Source organism: Scyliorhinus torazame, chromosome 7, assembly GCF_047496885.1.
Source record: "Scyliorhinus torazame isolate Kashiwa2021f chromosome 7, sScyTor2.1, whole genome shotgun sequence".
Classification (NCBI taxonomy): Eukaryota; Metazoa; Chordata; class Chondrichthyes; order Carcharhiniformes; family Scyliorhinidae; genus Scyliorhinus; species Scyliorhinus torazame.
The window spans coordinates 276,069,291-276,087,149 of NC_092713.1; the positions used below are offsets into that span (position 1 = coordinate 276,069,291).

At 46.2% G+C, this 17,859-nt stretch overlaps 1 protein-coding gene across 3 annotated transcripts in view; it reads right to left on the reverse strand.

Annotated features, from left to right (window-relative positions):
• Positions 1-17,859, reverse strand: part of LOC140427053 (organic cation/carnitine transporter 2-like) — a 332,051-nt gene that overhangs the window by 257,589 nt on the left and 56,603 nt on the right. For all 3 annotated transcript variants that reach the window (XM_072512506.1, XM_072512505.1, XM_072512504.1), the window contains exon 3: positions 2,539-2,693. In XM_072512506.1, the coding sequence (XP_072368607.1) occupies positions 2,539-2,693 (155 nt within the window). The remainder of the gene's footprint in view (positions 1-2,538; positions 2,694-17,859) is intronic.

The following is a 17,859-nucleotide window of genomic DNA, read 5'->3' on the forward strand; positions in this document are numbered from 1 at the left end:
TAGCTTACCCTCTTCTGCCCCACCAATCCCTCCTTCCCCAATCCCCCCTCCCGTATTCCCTTCTTTCCCACCCATCCGCCTCCTTCCCTCCCATCCTTCCTCCCCCCCGCACCCTGCATCTCTCCTTCCCCCCAGCTACGCTGCTCTAGCAGTCAAGGGCCTGTTCAACATCACCCAGGGCCTGTGACGGCACGGTCAGCGGGTCAATATACAAGGCAGGAGAGTGATGATAACTTGCTGTGAAGTTAGTTCTGGTGCTCCTCAGTTTATGCAAAAGTCTGACTCCCATCTTTTTGCTGACAGTGCGCTGACACCCATGCTCTGAACCAGGTCTGCATTGAGGATGTTTAATCTTGGACCACTGTGTCCTGGTGGTGGGGGGAACAGAGGGTAACAGGGGGGCACAGGCAGGCACACTGTGAATATTAACGCGATAGGCTTCACATATATCAGGTGTAGCATGTTTTAACAGAGAACGTTTGATATTTCCATTCCCCCAGCTACAGATAGAGCCGCAACCCCCCCTCCCCATGCCTTACCCAATGCCCACTCTGTGATCCTCTCTCTTCTTGATCTTTTGTGGTCTACAGCTATGTCTAGGTGTGTCTCGAGTATGCACATCAGAGGTGGAGGCAGCCTGCTGCTTCCAGCGCCTTTGATGCCTCTGGCAGACATCCTCTGGAGGGGCTGGAGCCAGAGCGTAAACGCATACTGAAAACAAGGTTTGGAGAGCAGAATACTAGGTGAATCATCATCTGGATCAAAGATTCTTTTTCCTTTCATTTATGATTTTGTACCGCTTTCCACCTCTCTTTGTTTGTCTGTCGTGTGTGTGCGTGTATTTATATAACATAAATACATGGAGCGAGTTAAAGTGGAGAGTTAGGAATTAGTTAACCAGTTTTAATTGTTGCAGAGTTCATTATAGTTCTTGCTATAAATAACAGTAATTGTGTTTAAACTTACAAACCTGGTGATTGTAATTATTGGACAACCAAGGGCCAAAGACTTTGGGTATTTTTATAAGAATTATTGGTTAATTCACTTGTGTTGTGACTCCGGGAACAGTGGGGTTGGAATTGACTGCGCACTTGCCCAGGGTGTCATGACACATCTCACCAAGGCATCTTCAGCTATATCTTCAAAACCCATGACCTCCATCATCCAGAAGGACAAGGGCAACATGGGAAGACCATCACCTGCAAATTCCCCTCCAAACCACCCAGCATCCTAACTTGGATCTATATTGCTATCCCTTCACTGGGATGGGATCAAAATCCTGGAACTCCCTTCCCAGAAGCACTGTGGGTTCAGCAGATAGATTGCAGTGGTTCAAGAAGGCAGTTCACTACCACCGTCTCAAAGATAATTAAGGGTGGGAATAATTGCAGGCCTTGCCAGCGACACCCACATCCCACAGGTGGATTGACAAAAGACATTTGATTCCTCTAACATTTCAGGTCTGCAAGACAGGAAAGTAATTTTAATGGGAATTTTTAATCAACTGGACTTTGATAAATTGGAAAAATCCAAGTGCCTTCTAGACAGAGTTGGAAAACTGCTCATTGACCCACATCATCTGTGAAGCTACAAATAACAACATGTATCGTAATCTGCTATTTGTTACGAACACAAAATGTATAAGATATGCGTTTTGCAAGTCTCTGCAGAATGAGGAAATTCAGCTTAGCCGAGAGTTAAAAATATTGATGACCACAATCATTACTAGGTCAAATGCCATGAAATTACAGAACAATTACCGAACTGATGTTGTGACTCTGGGACGAGTGGGGCTGCAATTGAACATGCACTTGCTCAGGGTATCGTAACAGCTTGCACCCTTCATTCCTGCCTGAAATGCAACATATGCACCAGATGACACGGGAGCACAGTGGGTAGCACTGCTGCTTCACAGCTCCAGGGTCCCAAGTTCGATTCCCAGCTTGGGTTACTGTCTGTGTGGAGTCCGCACGTTCTCCCCGTGTCTGTGTGGGTTTCCACCGGGTGCTCCAGTTTCCTCCCACAAGCCCCGAGACGTGCTGTTAGGTAATTTGGACATTTTGAATTTTCCCTCCGTGTACCCGAACAGGTGCCGGAATGTGGCGACTAGGGGCTTTTCACAGTGACTTCATTGCAGTGTTATTGTAAGCCTACTTGTGGCAAAAAAGATTGTTATAACTTGTGGCAATAAAGATTATTATAAAAAAGGAGGACCAGGGATTTCCAGATCAGATTGATTGGGAGTAGGATTTTCCTGGCCTTTTTTGTTATCGTACTCAATTTTGTGAATCGTTGCTCATTTTTAAAATTTTCTTTCTCCACAATTCAGCAATTCTCTGATTCACACTTCCAGCCAAAATATTCTTGCTTCCTACTTTGTTTCAGAATTCTTTGACCAATTTTCCACAACAAAGTGAGGCCTCCAAATTCCACGGGTGTTCTACTAGTCCTCTGGGCCAACTTAGTGTCATATGGACAGTGACAAAAGCATTGAAAGCCCTAAGGAAAGGGCAAAGGTCGAATTTTGTAGAGACTTACCAAGAACAAAGGCAGCCACATAGTTTGAAATCTGTCCAATGCCCACAAGGAAATTAAGGAAGCAGAACACTTCCCAGTTTGGAGAGGAGGCTTGAATTATGCCGAATCCAGTCTGTGTAGCCATAGTTGCAAACAAAGTAATCTTCCTCCCAAACCTATAAGGCAGAAGCAAATAGTCTTTCAACCCCATATACTATTGAATACTCACGAAGATACATATAAAGCACGTGCATGCCATTATTTACATGATAAATTATGCATACATTTGTACATTCAAGTGTGCACTGGTATACACAACATAGCCGGAATTTTCTGCCTGTTCCCGTCAGCAGGACCTCCTCCACTTCCTGCGTACAACAGGAAATCCCATTGTCAAGGGTCCAGGAAATCCTGCCAGCAGCCAATGGTGAGCCTCCCCAACGCCAGAAAGCATGCCAGGGTGAGAGTGGATACCCCTCCATAATCCGTATTCTCTTAGTTACATAGAACCGAGAGAATAAGGCTTATTCATTTACCCTTCAATTCATATCAATTCAGATTGGGATTGAAAATTTACAATCCTACTGGCACAAACCTGCCACAACAATGTCAAGGGTGAACCCAGAATGTTTAGAAATTAAGGTGGGACCCAAGTAGGCAAGATCCCAAATTTACCTCTGGGATTGCCGGATGGGCTGTTAGGTGTGTAACTTCAGATTGCTCCCAAAGAAATCTATTAGTATAAGAGAAAGCATGCCTGAAGGCGAGGTCAAGAGTTCCTACATCTCTTAACACTCAAAGAAAACAAATATTGGATCAGTGGAATATGGAAATTGTGGTGTTGGGTGCTCTGGTGCACAGATGAGCCAACACAGTTGTATGTGGTACAACTCTATTTTATTATAACTCTTATAATACAGTTCGTTCTGGATACTCTGCACGTGCTGTCTCCCTAAGTGTGTTTGGCAACAGATGTGTCCTGGTTCTCCTCTGCAGCTAATACTGACCACCGGGGGTCGTGTCTGTGCTTTTATATCTTTCTGTCATTGGTTGTGGTGTTGTGTGTTCTGATTTGTCTGTTGGTGTGTCTATCATGATGTGTGTGTTTGAATATCATGACATCCCCCCTTTTTACAAAGATATGTGCCTACGTGGTTATAAATATAATTGTGTCGTGAGTGCATCGAAGAGTGTGTGTGTGTGTTATGTACAGCGTGTGTATATGACGTAACTATTTACATGGGGCGATGTCGGGTGCGTCACACTAACAAGGTTGTACCATAACAAAACTTGGATGCAAGAGAAAAAAAAAACTTGAACATTGGTCTGGTCAGACGATATCTGGAACAATAAACAACAACAGGTTATAATACAGAAGTGTTTCCTGCGTACAACAGGAAATCCCATTGTCAAGGGTCCAGGACGGGGACTCACTTAGTGCCAGGGGCTTAGACGGGGCAGAGTTTGTAAGGAGCATCCAGGAGGGCTTCTTAAAACAATATGTAAACAGTCCAACTAGGGAAGGGGCGGTACTGGACCTGGTATTGGGGAATGAGCCCGGCCAGGTGGTAGATGTTTCAGTAGGGGAGCATTTCGGTAACAGTGACCACAATTCAGTAAGTTTTAAAGTACTGGTGGACAAGGATAAATGTGCTAAATTGGGGGAAGGCTAATTATAACAATATTAGGCGGGAACTGAAGAACATAGATTGGGGGCGGATGTTTGAGGGCAAATCAACATCTGACATGTGGGAGGCTTTCAAGTGTCAGTTGAAAGGAATACAGGACAGGCATGTTCCTGTGAGGAAGAAAGATAAATACGGCAATTTTCGGGAACCTTGGATGACGAGTGATATTGTAGGCCTCGTCAAAAAGAAAAAGGAGGCATTTGTCAGGGCTAAAAGGCTGGGAACAGACGAAGCCTGTGTGGCATATAAGGAAAGTAGGAAGGAACTTAAGCAAGGAGTCAGGAGGGCTAGAAGGGGTCATGAAAAGTCATTGGCAAATAGGGTTAAGGAAAATCCCAAGGCTTTTTACACTTACATAAAAAGCAAGAGGGTAGCCAGGGAAAGGGTTGGCCCACTGAAGGATAGGCAAGGGAATCTATGTGTGGAGCCAGAGGAAATGGGCGAGGTACTAAATGAATACTTTGCATCAGTATTCACCAAAGAGAAGGAATTGGTAGATGTTGAGTCTGGAGAAGGGGGTGTAGATAGCCTGGGTCACATTGTGATCCAAAAAGACGAGGTGTTGGGTGTCTTAAAAAATATTAAGGTAGATAAGTCCCCAGGGCCGGATGGGATCTACCCCAGAATACTGAAGGAGGCTGGAGAGGATATTGCTGAGGCCTTGACAGAAATCTTTGGATCCTCGCTGTCTTCAGGGGATGTCCCGGAGGACTGGAGAATAGCCAATGTTGTTCCTCTGTTTAAGAAGGGTGGCAGGGATAATCCCGGGAACTACAGGCCGGTGAGCCTTACTTCAGTGGTAGGGAAATTACTGGAGAGAATTCTTCGAGACAGGATCTACTCCCATTTGGAAGCAAATGGACGTATTAGTGAGAGGCAGCACGGTTTTGTGAAGGGGAGGTCGTGTCTCACTAACTTGATAAGAGTTTTTCGAGGAGGTCACTAAGATGATTGATGCAGGTAGGGCAGTAGATGTTGTCTATATGGACTTCAGTAAGGCCTTTGACAAGGTCCCTCATGGTAGACTAGTACAAAAGGTGAAGTCACACGGGATCAGGGGTGAACTGGCAAGGTGGATACAGAACTGGCTAGGCCATAGAAGGCAGAGGGTAGCAATGGAGGGATGCTTTTCTAATTGGAGGGCTGTGACCAGTGGTGTTCCACAGGGATCAGTGCTGGGACCTTTGCTCTTTGTAGTATATATAAATGATTTGGAGGAAAATGTAACTGGTCTGATTAGTAAGTTTGCAGACGACACAAAGGTTGGTGGAATTGCGGATAGCGATGAGGACTGTCTGAGGATACAGCAGGATTTAGATTGTCTGGAGACTTGGGCGGAGAGATGGCAGATGGAGTTTAACCTGGACAAATGTGAGGTAATGCATTTTGGAAGGGCTAATGCAGGTAGGGAATATACAGTGAATGGTAGAACCCTCAAGAGTATTGAAAGTCAAAGAGATCTAGGAGTACAGGTCCACAGATCACTGAAAGGGGCTACACAGGTGGAGAAGGTAGTCAAGAAGGCATACGGCATGCTTGCCTTCATTGGCCGGGGCATTGAGTATAAGAATTGGCAAGTCATGTTGCAGCTGTATAGAACCTTAGTTAGGCCACACTTGGAGTATAGTGTTCAATTCTGGTCGCCACACTACCAGAAGGATGTGGAGGCTTTAGAGAGGGTGCAGAAGAGATTTACCAGAATGTTGCCTGGTATGGAGGGCATAAGCTATGAGGAGCGATTGAATAAACTCGGTTTGTTCTCACTGGAACGAAGGAGGTTGAGGGGCGACCTGATAGAGGTATACAAAATTATGAGGGGCATAGACAGAGTGGATAGTCAGAGGCTTTTCCCCAGGGTAGAGGGGTCAATTACTAGGGGGCATAGGTTTAAGGTGAGAGGGGCAAAGTTTAGAGTAGATGTACGAGGCAAGTTTTTTACGCAGAGGGTAGTGGGTGCCTGGAACTCACTACCGGAGGAGGTAGTGGAGGCAGGGACGATAGGGACATTTAAGGGGCATCTTGACAAATATATGAATAGGATGGGAATGGAAGGATACGGACCCAGGAGGTGTGGAGGATTGTAGTTTGGTCGGGCAGTATGGTCGGCGCGGGCTTGGAGGGCCGAAGGGCCTGTTCCTGTGCTGTACATTTCTTTGTTCTTTGTTCTTTGTTCTTGTTTGACTTTTTGAACGTATGAACAGCGTTATAAGTCCAGTCTAATGGGTGACCGCCTCAAGAAGGGGCTGGTCCTCAAGCCGGTTCAGCTGTGGAGATTTGGGGTCACACTGGTTCACCTTGGACTGTTGGAGGTGATGCTGTTGCCGAAGTCTCTACTTTACCATTTGTTGTACTTCGTGCAGTGCTTGGTTTTTTCATTCGTGCAAATATAACATTCAACATCTTTGTTAGTGGTGCCTTGGCTGTGGTTTGGTTCTGGTGGCGATGGAAGGGGCATGATCCGTGGCATCTCCACGAAGTCATCCTTGGGAACCAGTGGAGGATCCGGCGTGTGCGTACGGTTCAGTTGCGAGCGTGGAAGGCGGCGCAAAGCTCGCTGATTGCGCCTACGCACCAATCCATCCGCCCTGCATGCCAGGAACAAGGTGGAGTCTTTTTCTTTTTATGTTTGTGGTGGACGGCATCTTGTAGCCGATGGGTCGTTGCCATCGAAGTAGCACCATCACTAATATCATGCAAGGCGATGACTGTGCCAGATGTGGAAGTTGGCCGAGACCGTGTACGCTGGTTCCGGCCACCTGCTGTGCCGGAAGGACGACTCCGCAGAGAAACGTCGAAGCATGTCGCCTTGGAGAGAGAATTGTTGCTCGCATCAACGTCTGGCGATGGCGCGAATTGGTGTGTCCATCTTGGACCGCCGGTGCTGGTTGCCACTGCCGACCCAGTGGGACTGCCACGCGATCCATTCCCTGTCGCCGTGGCATCCGCCGTCACCCTGAGCGTGCCATCACCGAGGCCGCGACACCGCCCGTCCGGAGCAAGGTCTGGCGTGCGCGAATCAGAGTCGGCGCTTGGCTGCTCCCCATCTGGAGTCCGGTCTGCCTTCCGTCGACGCCCCCCGTCCGGAGTCCCAACAGGTTCACTGGAGGCAGCCGAGATTCCCTGAAGCTGCACTTCTGGAGTCGGAACATGCAGGAATGCACCAACCAGTGGAGAGGGTCGAGCCATCGAGGGTGGAAGCGGTGCGCCGCCACCGCAGTCGTCAGTGGTCCCACCGTGATCGTCGAGTGCCTCGGTACGCACTAGGCGAGGTCCGTCACCTTGCACCTTTTGCATGGGAAGTGGGATGCTGTCGTCACTCGTCTCACATCCCGTGGATAGATCCTCATTAGCAGCTTGCTGTTCACTAGGGTTGGGTAAATTGTCAGAGTTTTCATCTGGTGGTGCACACCATGTCGGTGGACTGTCATTGTCTTGCCGTTGTCCTTCATTTGGGCTTTTCTTCTTTGGAATTTTAAATCTTCCCCCAGACATTGCAGAACCTTGTTTATTACCCCCAAATTCTCCCATAGGTATGGTCTCGAATATAGGATCCAATGTTTCTATCGACATTGTACTATTTTCCAAAGAACATTCCGTTTCACTTTTCTTCTCAGGTGCCTCATATGTATCTTTGTCTAATGTACATGCCTTCATGGTCTCTGGGTCTGATTTTGCTGGGACTGGCATGGTCACAGTCTCTCTTTTACTGTTCTCAATTGCCCACATTATACTCCCCATACATAACTGCTTAATCACTGGGGTTAGTGTGGTACAATGGATAATCGGGTCGACCTTATCTGCATCTTCACCATTAGTGGAAAGCACACTTGGTTCACTTGAAACTGCTGTGGGTTTTAAATTCGTTATCTGGCTACTCGATGTCGGTGTCCTCAGGATTCTTGCTCCAATGTTCTGCTCAATAATCAGTGGAGCGTGTATAGGTTCAATGCAATTAATGTTCCCCTCAAGGTTTGAAGAGTCATTACTGACTAACTGCTGGTCTCCGAAGTTGGGATTTTGCGGTGTTGTGTTGAAGGGAGACATTTGTCCCTGCTGTAGATATGATTCAGGTTGTGTTATTTCCATTACCTGAGGATCAATGTCTTGTCCATTTTTTCGATCCGTACTAAAACACTGGCAATTCTCAGTCTGCTCCTTGCAAGTTAAACATTCAATTAATTTCGTTAGCAAATCCTCAGCATCCTTCTGTGGCCGTGCAGCATTATTAATCTCTGTTCGGCTATAATGATCCTGAATGTCAGCGCATAAACCTTTTTTTTTCGGGCTTGGACGAGGCGATTCCTTTGGCTTGTCTTCAGTTGGGCTTGAACAGTCTTCAGCGCTGTGCCCTTCATTGTAGCATGAGAGACCGTCATGTTCATGCTGCTGTGTAGTGGAGCATGGTAGGCTGTTATAGCCTTCTTGCTGTTCACGTGAGCATGGCAGACTTGCATCGTCTGCCGCTGGTTGGTCAGGAGAGGTTGCTAGACCCTCATGGTCTTGTTCCTGCAAGGACTGCGCTCTGGAGTCTTGCGTTCCTTCCATCGTGGAGTCCGTCCACGAGCTCTCTGTGGAGGCTTGTGACACTGGAGTCACTTCTTGTTCGTGCAAGGACTGCGCTCTGGAGTCTTGCGTTGCTTCTATCGTGGAGGCTGTCCACGAGCTCTCTGTGGAGGCTTGTGACACTGGAGTCACTTCTTGTTCGTGCAAGGACTGCGCTCTGGAGTCTTGCGTTGCTTCTATCGTGGAGGCTGTCCACGAGCTCTCTGTGGAGGCTTGTGACACTGGAGTCACTTCTTGTTCGTGCAAGGACTGCGCTCTGGAGTCTTGCATTTCTGCAATTGTGGAGTCTGTCCACGAGCTTGCTGTGGAAGCTTGTGACACTGGAGTCACTTCTGGTTCATGCGAGGACTGCACTCTGGAGTCTTGCATGTCTTCTTTCATAGAGTCGGGAACGTTGAGCGGGACGTGGACCACGCTCTGTGTGGCAGCAGGGCACTCTCCGTGTGCTTGCACCGCTCCCTGTCTGTTAATGTCAGGCTGCAGCATCATCCGGTACTGATAAGTTGGAACGTCATATCTGCTGGATTGAAGATCCTCAAATCCGAAAAATGAATCCGCATCTGCGTCGGATTCAATGTGGGGGCCGCCAATGTGCAACACGAAAGGTTCGTCCGAGTCATAGTCATATAGGACCACGGAGCTATCATTGGGCTCGCGAGGTCCGGAAACACTGTAAAGATCGTCATCGAAGTATTCAAGGTCGGAATCATCGGCTTGTGCGTAGGTAACTGCTTGTCGGAGGGTTCTTCGGAGGTCAAATTCATCTCCTGGGTCAATTTGCGGCACTGTGCTGTCATTCCAGGTGAGGGAAGGTTGTTTTACAGCTTTAACAGATTTTTGTTTTTTTGATTTGGGACGTTTCCCTTTTAAATTGGATTTGGGACATTTCCCTTTTAAATTGGTGCAGTCTGGGGCCTCTGACATCCTGACGCTCGGTATGTAGCACGTAGGAAGCGACTGCGCATGCTCAGATCGCTGTTCCTTTACCGATGGCCGTTTTCTGGACTGCGCATGCGCAGCATCTCGCGCATGCGCAAACGAAACTTCCGGTTCTGCGCACTGCTCGCGCAACTGTGCTAGCGTGATACCTTTAGCAAGATGGCCGCCGACCTCGACCCAGCCTTCTCTCAGGCCCAGGATTTCGGCCTCTGGGAATTCGGGCTCCGGGATCCCAGCCACGAGGTGAGTACTGCAGCTTTTCTTACCTTTATGTGCCGATTGGATTGCGTTTTCTTCACAGTACTTGGAGAATTTGCCCAGGACTGCCTGGTAATCGTACCTTTGTTGCCTCCTGAAGAACCTAAACCTTCTGAATATTTCTCTTGCCCTTGCACCGGCGATGGTGAGGAGAAATTCAATTTTTTCCCTATCATCCAGGTCTTGGAGTTCAGCTGCCACCAGGAACAATTCGAACATTTGCCGGAATCGCCGCCAGTTTTCGCGGAGGTCGCCGTGGCACTGGAGCGGCTGCAGAACCGGGAGCTCGTACATCATGCCTGGGCACTGCTGGTTGTCTGTGTACACTGAGGTATGCCGGCAGGTATCGATCCACTCCTGTACCATGTGGTGTTGGGTGCTCTGGTGCACAGATGAGCCAACACAGTTGTATGTGGTACAACTCTATTTTATTATAACTCTTATAATACAGTTCGTTCTGGATACTCTGCATGTGCTGTCTCCCTAAGTGTGTTTGGCAACAGATGTGTCCTGATTCTCCTCTGCAGCTAATACTGACCACCGGGGGTCGTGTCTGTGCTTTTATATCTTTCTGTCATTGGTTGTGGTGTTGTGTGTTCTGATTTGTCTGTTGGTGTGTCTATCGTGATGTGTGTGTTTGAATATCATGACAGAAATGTAGGCACATCTCACCAAAACTAGCTGACAAACAGTGAAACCGTTGTCCAACTGGACCTCGGGGTTTAGTTGGGCGAATGTGGGGATAGGGACGGTGAGGGCCTTTTGTCTACCCTAAGAAAACAATGTCCATTTTTTTTTTAAATGTATCTTTCTTCAGTCCAACCCTAACATTGTCATGAAATCTGCTGACAAGGAAGGTGCTATTATTGTTTGATACCAAGCTGAGACTTCCTAACTGTGTCCAGACCATGATCCCACCACCATGCATCAAGTAATCTTTTCCCAAGCAGTTAAACGATTTCCTCCAAACCTGAATATCCCACTTCTAATATTTCTCGAGCAGGACTATCCTGGCACACCCATCAGTTCTTTGAGGAGGTAACAAGGAAGTTAGACAAAGGAGAACCAGTGGATGTGATTTATTTAGATTTCCAGAAGGCCTTTGACAAGGTGTCGCATAGGAGATTGATAAATACGTTAAGAGCCCATGGTGTTAAGGGTAAGATCCTGGCATGGATAGAGGATTGGCTGACTGGCAGAAGGCAGAGAGTGGGATAAAGGGGTCTTTTTCAAGATGGCAGCCGGTGACTAGTGGTGTGCCTCACAGGTCTGTGCTGGGGCCACAGCTTTTCACAATATACATTAATGATCTGAAAGAAGAAACTGAAGGCATTGTTGCAAGTTTGCAGATGATACAAAGACCTGTAGAGGGGCAGGTAGTATTGAGGAAGCAGGGGGGCTGCAGAAGGATTTTATTATAATAATTTTTATTGTCCCATGTAGGCTTACATTGAAATGAAGTTACTATGGAAAGGACAGGCTAGGAGAGTGGGCAAAGAAGTGGCATATGGAACACAATGTGGAAAAGTGTGAGGTTATGCACTTTGGAAGGAGAAATGGAGGCATAGACTATTTTCTCAATGGGGAAATGCTTAGGAAATCAAAAGCACAAAGGGACTTGCGAATCCTTGTTCACGATTCTCTTAAGGTTAATGTGCATGTTCAGTTGGCAGTTAGGATGGCAAATGCAATGTTAGCATTCATGTCGAGAGGGCTAGAATACAAGACCAGGGATGTATTTCTGAGGCTATATAAGGCTCTGGTCAGACCCCATTTGGAGTATTGTGAGCAGTTTTGGGCCCCATATCTAAGGAAGGATGTGCTGGCCTTGGAAAGGGTCCAGAGGAGGTTCACAAGAATGATCTCATGAATGAAGAGCTTGTCATATGAAGAATGGATGAGGACTCTGGGTCTGTACTCGTTGGAGTTTAGAAGGATGAGGGGGTGAATCTTATTGAAACTTACAGGATACTGCGAGACCTGGAGAGTAGGTGTGGAGGTGACGTTTCCAATTGTCGGAAAAACTAGATGCAGAGGACACAATCTCAGACTAAAGGGACGATCCTTTAAAACAGAGATGAGGAGGAATTTCTTCAGCCAGAGCGTGGTGAACCTGTGGAACTCTTGCAGAAGGCTGTGGAAGCCAAATCATTGAGTGTCTTTAAGACAGAGATAGATAGGTTCTTGATTAATAAGGAGTACAAGGATTATGGAGAGAAGGCAGGAGAATGGAGATGAGAAAAATGCCATGATTGATGGCGGAGCAGACTCGATGGGCTGAATGGCTTAATTCTGCTTCTATGTCTTATGGTCTTATTTTATTGAACCAAGGCCTTCAGCCTGTTGTGCCATTTCCCTTCCCTTTTCTGCATGGAAAACTCACGTTTGTCTTTCCACACCCTATCCCCACATTCCTGCAATGCTTTATATTCAGATAATTGTCAAATTATTTTTCGAAGTCACTGTTGAAATTGTCACTACATAAAAAAAAGGTTTGCCTTCATGTCATTGTTGGTCTTTGGTCAATCACTTTAAACCTATTCTCTCTCTCTCTGGCTCTCAATCTTTCCACAAACGAGAATAGTTTCTCCTTATCTTCCATGTCCAGATCCCACATGATTTTGAAAACGTCTATCAAATCACCTCTTAATCTTTTCTTTTTCATGGAAAACAGCCCCAGTTTCTCCCATCTATCCACTGAGATTCCTCATCCCTGGAACAAAATCTTTTCTGCACCTTAATTCTAAAGTCTTCACATCCTTCCTAAAGAGTGGATAGCAGAACTGATCAAAATGGTGCGATTCAACGGCCCCGTCACACCAAATTTGGTATGGAGCAAGGCTAATAAATCTCGCGAGAGGCCTCCGTTTGAGAGGTTTGAAATGTCTTGCAATACCCAACGGAATCTCGCAAGACGTTGCGATCTGGATCTCGTACTCAATGGGCATGGTCTAGATCTGCATATCCAAATGAATATAATTATAATTTTTATTATTGTCACAAGTAGGCTTACATTAACACTACAATGAAGTTACTGTGAAAATTCCCTCATCGCCACACTCCAGCGCCTATTCGGGTACACAGAGGGAGAATTCAGAATGTCCAATCAACCTAACAAGCACGTCTTTCAGGACTTATGGGAGGAAACAGGAGCATCCGGAGAAAACCAAGCAGACATGGGGATAACATGCAGTCTCTGCACAGGCAGTGACCCAAGCAGGAATCGAACCCGGGACCCTGGCACTGTGAAGCAACAGTGCTAGCCATTGTGCTACCGATTGTACAGCTCATTTAAATATGCATTTGCAGGATTATCCTGGTGCCCGGGACTCTACGGCTGAGCCTAGGAGACCTTGACTAAGAGCCGTTTAATATTGATCCACACAAACGTGGACTAGTCGCAAAGTCGAAATGGCACCTGGGGGGCGGGGGGGGGGAGGGGGGGGGGGGGGTTCTCGCAGGTGGTCAGGACAGTTTGGCATCCTAGTTCTCCCTCTGGCACCAGGGCTCCTTGTCAATACCAGCTTGGCAACCTGGCTGTGTCACCCAGGAAGTACAATCCTGGAGGGGAGGGGTCGCTGAAGCTCGCCAACAGGAATGCCCTCTCAGTGCGGCCTCGGCGGAGAGGATCCCCCCCAGGCATAAAAACAAATAGCAAAGTGTCGTTGACTAGCGGGGTGTTTCTCTTCATCAAGTCCGCTGAATTGCGCTCAATACTCCAGTTGAGGCTGTATGGTGTATCATAGCCTCCTGGCTTCTGTACTCTTATGCCCCAACATTTAAACCTAGGGTACCATACATTTTTTTTTGAAACCGCTTTCTCAGCCTGCTCTGTCACCTTCAATGATTTGAGCCATTTTACCCCTGGTACCTCTGTTCCTACTCTCTCTTTCACATCGCACTCTTATTTTATATTGCTTATCCTCACTCTTTCTGCCAAACGAATCGCTTACACTTTTTTTTTACTATTCATTCATGGGACGTGGCCGTCGCTAGTTGGGCCAGCAATTATTCCCCAACCCTAATTGCCTTTGTGGGGGCAGTTAAGAGTCAACCACACAGCTGTCGGTCTGGAGTCACATGTAGGCCACACCAGGTAGGCAGATTTTCTTCCCTAAAGGATATTAGTGAACAAGATGGGATTTTCCGACAATCGGCAATGATTTCATGGTCATCATCAGACTTTCAATTCCAGATTTTTATTGAATTCAAATTTCACCATCTGCAGTGACTGGATTCAAACCCTGGTCCCCAGAGCATTACCCTGGGTTTCTGGTTTACTAGTGCAGTGACAAATACCACTACCCAACTGCCTTCCCATTAATTATTTATCTGCAGTAATTTTCATCAGCCACTTGTCCACCCATTCCACCAACCTGTCTATGGCCTCTTGAAGATTATCATTGCCCTCCTCACAGTTCAGTTCAGAACACTTCCAAATTTCGAGTCATTCACAAACTTTGAAATTTTGGCTTGTTCACCCAAGTCCAGGTCATTAATATATCAGGAAAAGCAGGAGTGCTGACATTGGCCCCTGTGGGACTCCACTGTGTACCTTCCTCCAGTTCAAAAAAACAACCTCCACCACTATACTCTGTTCCATGTCTCAACCAATTTTGTATCCATGCTGCTACTTTCACTTGTTATTCAAATTTTGAAACATCTGTAATATTTTTATGACCGTCTTGAAGCACCTGAAAGAGTGCACAACATGGTCAATGTAGAAAACCTGAATAGTGCAGTTTCTGTGGGGGTCTTTTTGAAATGTTTGGAATGGTCTTTCAGATATAAATACATTTTTGCAAAGAATTAACGAAGCTGGGATCGAAGTCCTGGCTCGAAATGCAGAACTAGTGAGGCACAGAAAATTAGTAGTGGAGTGGCAATCTGATGGAGATTGCTGCTCCTCAGGAGATTTGGCCAATGTTCCAAGTTTTTCATGATACAAAGCTAGGGGGGAATGTAGGTCAAGAGGAGGTCAGAAGAGGCTGCAGAGAGTTACTCATAGGTTGACTGAGAGGACGACAAATGGCAAATGGGGTATAATGTGGGGAAGCGTGAGCTTATTCACCTTGGTGGAAGAATAGAAAAGCGGGATGTTTTTAAAAGATGTGCAGGTTTTAAATATTGTTGTTCAGTGTACAAGGTACACAAAGTTAGCCTGCAGATTCAACAAGCAATTAAAAAGGCAATTGATATGTTGGTCTTTGAAAGGGGATTGGAAGACAAGAATAAGGAAGTCTGGCTACAATTTCAAATGTTTGAGTAAACAGCTGGTGCAGGAGGGAGGGCTTTAGATTCCTGGGATATTGCAAACATCTCTGTAGGAGGTGGAACCAAATAGGCTAGATGCATTGAGCTTGAACAGAACTGGGACCAATGTCCTGGTTGACTTGTTTTCGAATGTTGGGGTGTTGGGTTAAACAAACTCGGCAGAAGTGGGGAACCAGAACGTGGCATTAGAAAGGAGAAATAAGGTGCACAAAGGATTGGGGGAAACATAGTGCTAAAGTACAAAATAATAAGATCTTTGGTAGGATCAGAGTATGAGGGAATACAAATGGATCTAAATTAGATTTACAATCCTGTATGGAAACAACAGAATCATAGTTTAAAAGGTTATTAAGCTTGAGATAGTGAACAAAACGGGCAATATGATGTTGCAGTGAGTTTACTCAAAAAAGACAGGTCTGGGTAATAAATAATACATAGAATCCCTACAGTTCAGAAGGAGGCAATACTCTTCATTGGATCTGCACCAAAAGAGCACCCTATCCCCTTAGGCCTACATTACTTGCTCATCTTTGAATACTTAAGGGACAATTTACATAAAAGTAAATTGCTGCGGATGCTGGAGTCCGAAACAGAAAATACTGAACACTCAGCAGGTCTGACAGCATCTGTGGAGAGAGAAGGGAGCTAACGTCTCAATTCTGGATGATTCTTTGTCAAAGCTAGAGAGACTGGAAATAGGTTCAGATTTATACAGGTGTTGCGGGGCGGAGCGGGTTAGAGGGCCTGTGATAGGGGGCGCAGTAACACAGTGGTTAAAACTGTTGCTTCACAGGGCCAGGGACCCGGGTTCGATTCCCAGCTTGGGTCACTGTCTGTGGAGAGTCTGCACGTTCTACCAGTGTCTGCATAGGTTTCCTCTGGGTGCCCTGGTTCCCAAAAGACATGCTTTTTTAGGTGATTTGGACAGTCTGAATTCTCCTTCTGTGTACCCGAATAGGCGCTGGAGTGTGACGACTAGGGGATTTCACAGTAACTTCATTGCAGTATTAATGTAAGCCTACTTGTGACACTAATAAAGATTTTTATTATAATTATTAGATTGACAATGCTGCTGTGGACTGAAAGTCAAAGGAAATGTAAATGGGGGTGATCAAGACTAAGAAGGGTGCTGATAGTGGCGCATTAAGTGATCAGAATGTGTTAATGGCAAAACAACGGTGGGCAGTGTGTCAAAGAACAATTAGGAAGAGATGGACCAAGTGGGGTGGGGTGGGGTGGCTGGAGGGGGAGGAACAATGGTGAGAAAAAAAACAGATCAACTGAAGAAATGAAAATGAATTGATAGAAATAAAAGTTTAGCATGGCCAATCCACCTAAACTGCGCAACTTTGGACTATGGGAGGAAACCGGAGCACCCGGTGGAAATATAGACACGGGGAGAACATGTAAACTTTACACAGTCACCCAAGGCTGAAATCAAACCCAGGTCCTTGGCACTGTGAGGCAGCAGTGCCAGCTACAGTGTTCAGGAAAGATAGGGAAGGAAAGAAAGGTGGCTGGATGGCAATATTGATTAAGGATAAGATTACATTGCTGGAGGGAGAAGATATCTTAAAGAAGCCATGACCGAATCCATTTGGTGAAAAATTAGAAACAATGGAAATTAGAAGCCTTTTTACAAACATTCACTGTCCTTTTTATTCTTGTGCATATTATTTTGTAATGTGGCAAAATATAGCACACAAAGGACACAGATAAAGGAAGTGAAATCACACTTTGCAATATTAATAAACAGGTACTAATTTAGTATAATACACTATTACTGTTATATTATGAGGCTATTGATGAGGCACTGTTAAAACACGTCAGAGGTTTATTGAACTAAGAATAACTATAAAAACAGGACAGCACAACTACCACACAGGTCTTGTTCCCACAACTTGCTTTTCGGTGGGAATTCAGCTGTTGGAGTGGGCGGAGCTACAGAGTCGAGCGGTGAGTATTTAAACCAGCTGCTTCGCGTATTCGAGTCTTTTCGGTGGGAATTCAGCTGTTGGAGTGGGCGGAGCTACAGAGTCGAGCAGTGAGTATTTAAACTAGCTGCTTCGCTGCTTAAACAGCGGCCACAGGGTCTTTGGGGGTAAATTTGAATAGTGACATCACAGCAAAGCAGTGACCTAATTGGCTGGTAAGGAAAGTGCTCCAATTAGCAGTAGTTGGGAGAAATTTAACTCTTCGTGTGTTGGCAAGTATTGTGATTGGTAAGTAAAATCTTTATTCCTTTCAATTATTCATTATTTGATATTATATTTGTAATCAGTTAAGGTAAAGTGTAAAAATGGCAGGAGATCCCAGACCTGTCTTATGCTCCTCGTGCTCAATGTGGGAGTTCAGGGACGCGGCCGATGCCCCTGACTCCTTCATGTGCGGGAAGTGTGTCCAGCTGCAGCTCCTGTTAGACCGCATGGCAGCTCTGGAGCTGCAGATGGACTCACTTTGGACCATCACGCGATGCTGAGGAGGTCGTGAATAGCACGTTCAGTGAGTTGGTCACACCGCAGGTTAGGATTGGTGAGGGAGACAGGGAATGGGTAACCAAAAGGCAGAGAAAGAGCAGGAAGGCAGTGCAGGTGTCCGTTGCGGTCATCTCCCTCCAAAA